Here is an 8,509-nt window from a genome sequence, read left to right as displayed (position 1 = left end):
CTTTCCACCCTCTCTCTCTTTTCTCTCTCTCTTTCCATCCCTCTCTCTCTTTCTCTCTTTCTCTCTCCATCCCTCTCTCTCTCCCTCTCTCTCTCTCTCTCTCTCATTCTTTCTCTCCCCCCCTCTCTCTCTCACTCTCTCTCACTGTACGTTCGTAATCAGAGAGAGCTCTCTGGATCAGAATGTAGGGGGGGGGGGTGGGACACATATGGCTGACACACCACGGCACGGTCACTGGTGTGATCTATATCTAGAGATACACACATCCACTGTTGGTTACTGTCGTGTGCAGAACCCTTCCCCACGCGGCTGTGTATCTGATCCACGGTCAGACGTCTGACGTGGGACTTCAAAGAGGAGCCGTTCTCTTTTAGGTTCATGTTGATGTTTTGGACTTCAGGCGTATCGGATGGTCAGGGTTAGGGTCTCTCAGAGACGTGTTCAGTCTCCCCCCCTTGTTCCAGAACGGGTGTTCCAGAAGAGTGTAAAATACAGTAGAGCGCTCCAGCGTCCGTGTGTGTGTGTGTGTGTGTGTGTGTGTGTGTGCGTGTGTGTGTGTGTGTGTAGCAGTTAGGCTGAGAGTGTACAGTATGTCTATATACTGCTACAGTGTGTGTGTGTGTGTGTGTGTGTGTGTAGCAGTTAGGCTGAGAGTGTACAGTATGTCTATACTGCTACAGTGTGTGTGTGTGTTTGTGTGTGTGTGTGTGTGTGTGTGTGTGTGTGCGTGTGTGTGTGTGTGCGTTTGCGCGTCAGCGTGCGCGTGCGCGTGTGTGTAGAGCCAGGAAAGGGACCTGGGACATGCGGTACTGATCCGGTTCAGCTTCTGTGATGCTGAGACATGCAGGTTCTGCCCTCTCTGTCTGTTTCATCTTGTTACTGTTCTGGTCTGGTTCTGTTACTGTGATGGTCTGGTTCTGCTGGAGCCCGCCTCCAGACGCTCCTCTTTGTTGCCACGGTGACGTTCTCCAGATGGCGGGCGTCAAGGCGAGACTCGGTTAGCGAGACTCTAGAATGTAGCCTGAGCCTCGCGTGGGGACGAAGGCTGTGCCTCTGCACACACACACACACACACACACACACACACATACACACACACACACACACACACACACACACACAAAGACACAGACAAAGACACACACACAGACACACACACAATGTAGCAGTATATAGAAATACTGTACACTCTCAGCCTAACTGCTACACACACACACATAAAGAGAGACACACACACACACTCACACACTGCAGGACAGTATAATAAAACCTATGTGTCACAGCAGCGACATAGGAAACAATCTCTCCTTTATGTGACCGGGATGTCATTAATCTTTATGGAGGTTAACAAATGCGCTCGCATGGAAGGTATATTTCATACGCAGAGACGGCCAACAATGGGGCCATTGTAAGCCTTCCACTCCGGCTCCCAGCTCACTACATTCACCGCGTTCGGTCGGGATTCAACACTACACCTCACGTCAAGGTTTTTCCCTGCTTCTCCTCTCAGATGAATGTGTTACGCGCGTGGGAAAAACATATGTGAAACACGGAGGGGAATAATGTCCGCCGCTGTTTTTATTTATTCAGGCGCAGAACGCGGCTATTTGTTTTGTTGGAGAACAAGAAAACACAGTTTGCAATTGTCCATTTTTCAAACTTTGCCTGCATTGCGATTACTCAAAACAGGCTCGGGAAAAGAATAGCCCGGGCTGCATTTCTCTCTGTACTTGGAGCAGAAACACCCCCCACACACCCCCCCGCGCCCGGTTTGATTCAGTGCTTTCCAGGACTCACTCTCTTTCTCTCTCTCTCTCTCTCTCTCTCTCTCTCTCTCTCTCTCTCTCTCTCTCTCTCTTTCTCTCTCTCTCTCTCTCTGTCCCTCTTTCTCTTTGCTCTCTCTTTCCCTCCCTCTCTCTGTCTCTCCCTCTCTCTCTCTCTCTCTCTCTCTCTCTCTCTCTCTCTCTCTCTCTCTCTCTCTCTCTCCCTCCCTCTCTCCCTCCCCTGCCCGGTAGTCGTTCTAACGGGGAAGTGGCAAGTCTTCACAGTAATCCATTAGACTTCCATTAACTCAGATCTGTGTGATTAGTTCTAATTAATCAGTCGAGGCGGTGGCCTTCAGCCGCACCCCCCCCCCCCCCCCGCCCGCTCCTCACATTTCATTTCTACCCTCATTTTTCAGCTCTCCACTGAGCGAGAGAACCGAGGGACGGGTGAACGGGTGAATGAGCAAACAAACGTGCGAGGGAGCCATTTCACTTTCTTTTTCTTTTTTTTCAGTCAGAACTTCACTTTCACTGGCACTCGATAGTCATTGGTTGCTGCCGGGGCGTCCATCCCTCACTGTAACAAAGCCTATCGATGTTTCTGAAGGCCTGATTTCCCCCCCCGCACCCCCCGGTCAAATCCAATACACGAGCGATTCAAAATGGAACCCTGGCCGCCTGTGTTCTGTGTTGCTTTGCTTTGTTGTGTCCGAACGTTCTGTAAAAACAGCCTGCGTTTTTTAGACGGTGTGGTATATTTTCACACACACACATAGACCTGTGTATAGAACCTGTAGATACCTGTCTTATTGATTGTCACATTCCTAGAAGGGGGTTTTATGACTGTCTGTGACTAGTGAGGGCAGGCTATCTGCCCCCGCTCCACTCCTCTCCTCTCATTTTCTTGTCCTAACACATGGTCAAGATGGCCTCCCTTCCTGTGACCTGCCGCCTGCCCTTTGACCTGAGTAATACTGTCCCCCTTTTCACACCTTCGCTGTCCTTTTGTAAGGACTGTATAGATGCCTTGTCATAGTTTGTATTAGCATATCATTGGAGGTATAAAATATGGGAGCTGAAGAAAGCTCTCTCTCTTTCCACCCTGCAACCATCGAGAGAGCCCATCAGAGAGGAATGCTGTAACCTGTATGTAACTTTGATTGAATAAATAGTCTATAACTCAGAAGCTTTACTCGTGATCTATTTCAACCCAATTCTTAAAGTAAATATCCTACAACGGCCGTTTTCCAAGCGACGTCTCTCCCCTAAATTTCGTTGTTTGGTACCTGTACTGTAGCAATGACAATAAAGTCCATTCATTCATTCAAACCAGTGCCTACCTGCTGCTCTATAGACGTATGAGGCTGTGTGTGTGTGTGTGTGTGTGTGTGTGTGGGTGTGTGTGTGGGTGTGGGGGGTCAGTCTGCTCTGTTGTCTGCTGCGTGTGTGTGTGTGTGTGTGCGTCTGTTGGTTAAAAACGTCACCTTGCGATGCCGTGGGTGATGATGATGTATGGGGCCCTTCCTCACGTGTCATTTTCCCTGCTGCCATTACCTCTATTGTGATAAATGAACGATCAATGTATCAACCCACCCCTGCTCCGTCTTCTCCTTCTCCCTTGTCCTCCCCCTCCTCCACCCCCCCCCCCACCACCCCCTCCTCCTCCTCCCCCACTCCGCACACATCTTCAAACCTCCGCACGTTCCCTTCGTTTCTTCATCTGTTTGTCATCGTCGCGCACGCTTCCATCCATCCATCCATCCATCCTTCTTTCTTTCCTTCTTTCTTTCATTGTCAGCAGAAGGGGGGGTCCCTTCTGTCTACGGCGGGGGGGGGGGGGGGTTGCGGCGGGGGCTGTCAGGCCGTAGCAGCGGTGTTGGATCCACTCTGCCTGAGGTGGCCTATCTCATGTCAATCAATCTGCTTCAGTCTCGGGGGTGGGGGTGGGGGGTGGGTGGTGGGGGAGGGGGTGTAGGGAGATTGATTTCAACCCCAGATGACACAGTATCCATGGTTTCCCGATGTTTTGAAAATTCACATTTTGCTCTTGTGTGCTACGTTTGTTCTTGGGTGTGTGTGTGTGTGCGTGAGTGTTTAATGTACAGAATCCTTGTGTTGTGTTGTTGGTGGTGGGGGGGGGCTTCTATAGGGGGGTCTATTCTAATTGGATTACTCCAGACGCCTTTCTCTGGCCTGTGTCTGGAACAGATCCTGAGGCTGATCCAGAGTCTGAGTTGTCTCTCTCTCTGCCTGTGTCCCTGTAGGACCCCATGGTTTAACACTAGAACAGCCGTGCCTTTTTTACCTACTATAAGGGTCAAATGACCACAGTCTTTAGAATGGGAAGCTGCTACTTACACACAACGACCACTAGTAGGCCGGCTTGTAAATTAGCCTGCAAAAATCTGCAAAAAAAAACAACAACTGCAAAATAGCTTTATACTCAGGGGTGCACATAACTGGTGTGCCAGTGCGCATGCGTCGCCAAAATGCATTCTGCGCGGCAGATCAGCCGCATGAACGCGCTCTTGCGCACCAACAGCTGGAAGCGCTGGGAGAGGAATTTACTTCCTCAAAATCCAACTGCTGACTGCTGACTGCTGCATCACTGCAAGCCCCACTAAGTAACTATTTGCCGTCCCCTCAGCCGAAGGCCCGACGAGTAATCCATCACAACAGTCGACCGACGACGACCACGGCGACTCCCCTCACGAAAACATTCGGAAAGTATCGTAACTCGTACTTTCATTCCGCGTATCGCGTATCGCACGGTTATCACGGTTATCACGCCGACACGTGAAAATTCTGTCCCGAAGGACTCGTCGCTAAAAGGAAAAACAACACCAAGGGACTTCACGTTTCTTTTCTCTGAAGCTTTCAAACGTTCAGACGTTTGTTTTACAGCTTCACTATCGCACCTAGACCCCTGACCCAGGGAATATGGTTGGGAATTCTATTAGAAGAAAAAAAAAAGGACTTTGTTGCACAATCAAAATAATGAGCTATTTAAAGTGATAGCCTACAACATCCTCTACCATGGTTGAAATTGAGGACAGTAATAACAGCAGTCAAGAGAGCAGTGATGATGATGATTAAGCTTGTAGCATAAATAAATGCTTAGGCTGTAACTTTTTGTTGAAAAGTTGATTTCAGTGTTTACAGAACAGAGCAGTGCTTAAAGAGATGTCAGTTGATTTCATTGTGTTTAAAGAACAGACATTCAGTTAGTGCTTAAAGAGATGTCAGTTGATTTCATTGTGTTTAAAGGAGTCTGACAGACTTTCATGCTTAAAGAGCAGTCATTTGATTTTGCATTTGTTTCTTTTGTTTTGCACACAATAATTAGTTCGTTCATCTTTATTTATGAATAAATGTCGTTTTGCTAATATAAGTTATCCATGTATCCCTTTTTTATCCATCCCATGGGACGGGTCGTGACTCGCGAGCTCGGGGAGCACCAAGCAGCATCCCTAGGTGCTCCTCTGAGCACTGGCCCCAAAAAGTTATGTGCACCCCTGTTTATACTCACTTATCCTGATGTGATTTTGAAAATGTAAGGATACTGGGTGGTAGAACGCACATCTAGGAACAGTCATGAAAGGAGGGTCCTGAAATTTGATCGAGTGCAAAGATATGAACATTTCTAGTTCTAGTGTTTAACAGACTGTGTTGTCTCTCTATCTGCCTGTAGGACCCTGTGTTTAACAGACTGTGTTGTCTCTCTCTCTGCCTGTAGGACCCTGTGTTTAACAGACTGTTGTGTCTCTCTCTCTGCCTGTAGGACCCTGTGTTTAACAGACTGTTGTGTCTCTCTCTCTGCCTGTAGGACCCTGTGTTTAACAGACTGTTGTGTCTCTCTCTCTGCCTGTGTCCCTGCAGGACCCCGTGGTTCAACGGCTGGGGGTTCAACCTGCCCCGGGGTCAGTCTCTGCTGGATAAATGGAACCAGGTCCCCGAGGGCATCGACATCCTGATGACCCACGGCCCCCCCCTGGGTGAGTCCCGTTAGCCAATAACGCCTCATCACCATACCTAATGGGGCCGCATTATTCACATCGATGTGAATACATTTACATGGCTTTTGCAGAAACGTGTGTGTGTGTGTGTGTGCGTGTGCGTGTGCGTGTGTGTGTGTGTGCGTGCGTGTGCGTGTGTGTCTGTGCATGTCTGCGCGTGGGCTTGCGTGTGTGTGTGTGTGTGTGTGCGTGTGTGGGTATATGTGTGTACAACATCCTCCTTTAAGCTTTTGCATAATCGACTTCACCCTCCTCCCGTGCTGAGCACCAGTGACACATCTCCAGCCTATCTGGCAACGCTCGACATTTCATAAGAATAGATGTTGTTGAATATCGTTTCCGGGGAAACGTTGTTTACTCCCGCGGCGCGCAGGAACGATTTTCGTATTTCCTTGTTGTTTAGCTTCAGTTGTGTTGTTTGTCCCCCTGGTTCTTTGTGCTCTGCGTCTGGCTTTTATTGACTGATTTCCTTCCTCTCCCGCTCCCCTTCGCGAGGCGGCTCAACCGCTGCGCCTGGTTGATTGCATGGAAACTCGATTTCGCACCAGTGTGACAGACGCTGGAAACAATTGGAGAGAAGGGGGGGGGGGGGGGGGGGGTTGGGGCGATGGGGGGATGGGGGGCTGGGGCTGGGGAAAGAGAAGGGCAGGAGATAGGGCCAGGGTGCAGGGCCTTGGGGCTGGGTCTCGGCCTACTGCGAAGAGAGGTTTTGGGGGGCGGGGGTGGGGGGGGAGAGGGGGGTAAGTGGATCAGAGAGAGGTGATGAATGTGTGTTGGTCTCTCTGTCTGATGAATGTGTGTTGGTCTCTCTGTCTGATGAATGTGTTTTTGGTCTTTGCTCTCTCTCTTTCTCTCTCTGTCTCTCTCTTTCTCTCTCTCTCTCTCTCTCTCTCTGTCTCGCCCTCTCTCTCCCCCCCCCCCCCCCCCCCCCCCTCCTCTCGCTCTCTCTCCATCCTGCAGGGTTCAGAGACTGGGTTCCTAAGGAGCTTCAGCGGGTGGGCTGTGTGGAGCTTCTGAACACGGTCCAGAGACGGGTCCAGCCCAAGCTCCACGCCTTCGGAGGAATACACGAAGGTCAGATCTCACATCACACCTCTTCCACACCCCCATCCGAACTTCTAGAGGTAGAGAGAGGGGGAGGGGGAGGGGGAGGGGGAGGGGTTGGAGTCTGAGAGGGGCATTGATGGTATGTCCCTTGGAGCTGGGGTGTCATTCGGGTGTTTGTGGCCTAATCTTCTTCTAGAATGAAGACAGGCTTCAGTGCTTGCCAGATGAGACCCCCTCTCTCTCTCTCTCCCTCTCCCTCTCCCTCCATCCACCCTTTATCTTTCTCGGTCCAACCCTCCCTCCATTGTTTTTTTTTCTAGTTTCCTTGCTCTAATGAAACGTGTAGAAAAGAGAACGATTTTTTAAAGAGCAGAATCCCCAGTAGGATTTAGAGATGTGCCCCTCTGCCTGCGTCTGACGCTGATGATGCGTGGGACGCCCTGCGGCGCTTGTTGATGATGTGTTGTCCTCCTTCTCCCTCTCCCCCTCCTCCTCCTCCTCCTCCTCCTCCTCCCCCTCCTCCTCCTCAGGTTATGGTATCATGACAGACGGGTTCACCACGTTTATCAACTCCTCCACCTGCACCGTCAGCTTCCAGCCCACCAACCCCCCCATCGTCTTTGACCTGCCCAACCCCTCCAGCCCCTCCTGAGACTGACCCTCAGACCGCAGGGCCGGGGGCCGGGGGAGGGTGGGCGGGAGAGAGGGGGTGGGGGGCACGGTGGTGGTGGCGGCCAGACTAAACAACAAGTTTTTTTTTCTAACAAAAATGTCAAAAGAATTCTACTAAATGTTTATTTCCAAGACATTGGTCTTTTGTAAGCTGTCATGTGGAAGTGGAACAGTGTTGGATGGAAGTGGAACAGTGTGGGGTGGGATGAGTAGAGGTTGGGGTATGGGGTCAGAGATGGGGTGGGGGGGTGGGGGGGGGGGCGGGCTAAGTGGTTAAACAATTTTGCTATTGAAGAAAATCGTTCAGATCTGTAAGATAAATAATGCTTTGTGAATTTGTACAACTTTCCTCATTGTTTTTGTTTGTGTTGGCTGGACATTATGGGTATCGGATGCCATTGTTTATTTTGTACTTATTTTTGTGTTCTGTTTTATTATTATTTTTTGTTTTTTGTTTTCTGGACAATTCTGCTTACTTATTGGCTGAAAGGGACGCTGCCTTAAACTAGCTTTAACGTTCTCAGCTAGAGACTCTCTGCCAGCCCAGAGACAGCCCTTATTTATGACCCTATCAGCAGTCAGACGACACCACGCCGCACAGAGAGACATCTATCAAATGATATGCTTGGGACACTCTGTAACATCTCCTTCTGCAAATCTGATGAATTTGAGGGGAAAAAAAAATATGTATAAATATATATATTATATATTCATGTTGTAAAACATCTGTACTAAAAAGTTGTGTTGGTTAAAGAAAACATCCTGGTGAGATTTCTGTTGTGTTCACCTGTATGTGATCCTGTTTCTTTACTACTCCATCAGATGTTGTTGACATGTTTCTTTCATGTTTCTGTATTTACTGCAACCCTAGGGTAGATGTTGATCTGGGATGAGAGAGGAAAGGTTCTCAGAGTCTAAGGCTTGTTTCACAATCTGACAGGTGACTCTTTTTTTTCTTCGTGCGACACGCCTGCCTAAACATGGTTAAGTTGTCCTTTAAATCGTAGA

At 49.4% G+C, this 8,509-nt stretch overlaps 1 protein-coding gene across 1 annotated transcript in view; it reads left to right on the top strand.

Moving 5' to 3' along the window:
* mpped2a (metallophosphoesterase domain containing 2a) overlaps positions 1-7,499 on the top strand; it is a 57,135-nt gene extending 49,636 nt beyond the window's left edge. Inside the window, exons 4-6 of the mRNA XM_080537782.1 lie at positions 5,646-5,761; positions 6,743-6,856; positions 7,360-7,499. Of these exons, the coding sequence (XP_080393908.1) occupies positions 5,646-5,761; positions 6,743-6,856; positions 7,360-7,481 (352 nt within the window). The 3' untranslated portion in view covers positions 7,482-7,499. The remainder of the gene's footprint in view (positions 1-5,645; positions 5,762-6,742; positions 6,857-7,359) is intronic.
* Positions 7,500-8,509: the final 1,010 nt, after the last annotated feature.

Source organism: Nansenia antarctica (genome assembly GCF_963989245.1).
Source record: "Nansenia antarctica genome assembly, chromosome: 1".
In the NCBI taxonomy this organism is placed as follows: Eukaryota; Metazoa; Chordata; class Actinopteri; order Argentiniformes; family Microstomatidae; genus Nansenia; species Nansenia antarctica.
Note: the sequence above shows the minus strand (reverse complement) of the source record. Positions and strands in the feature narration are given on the sequence as shown.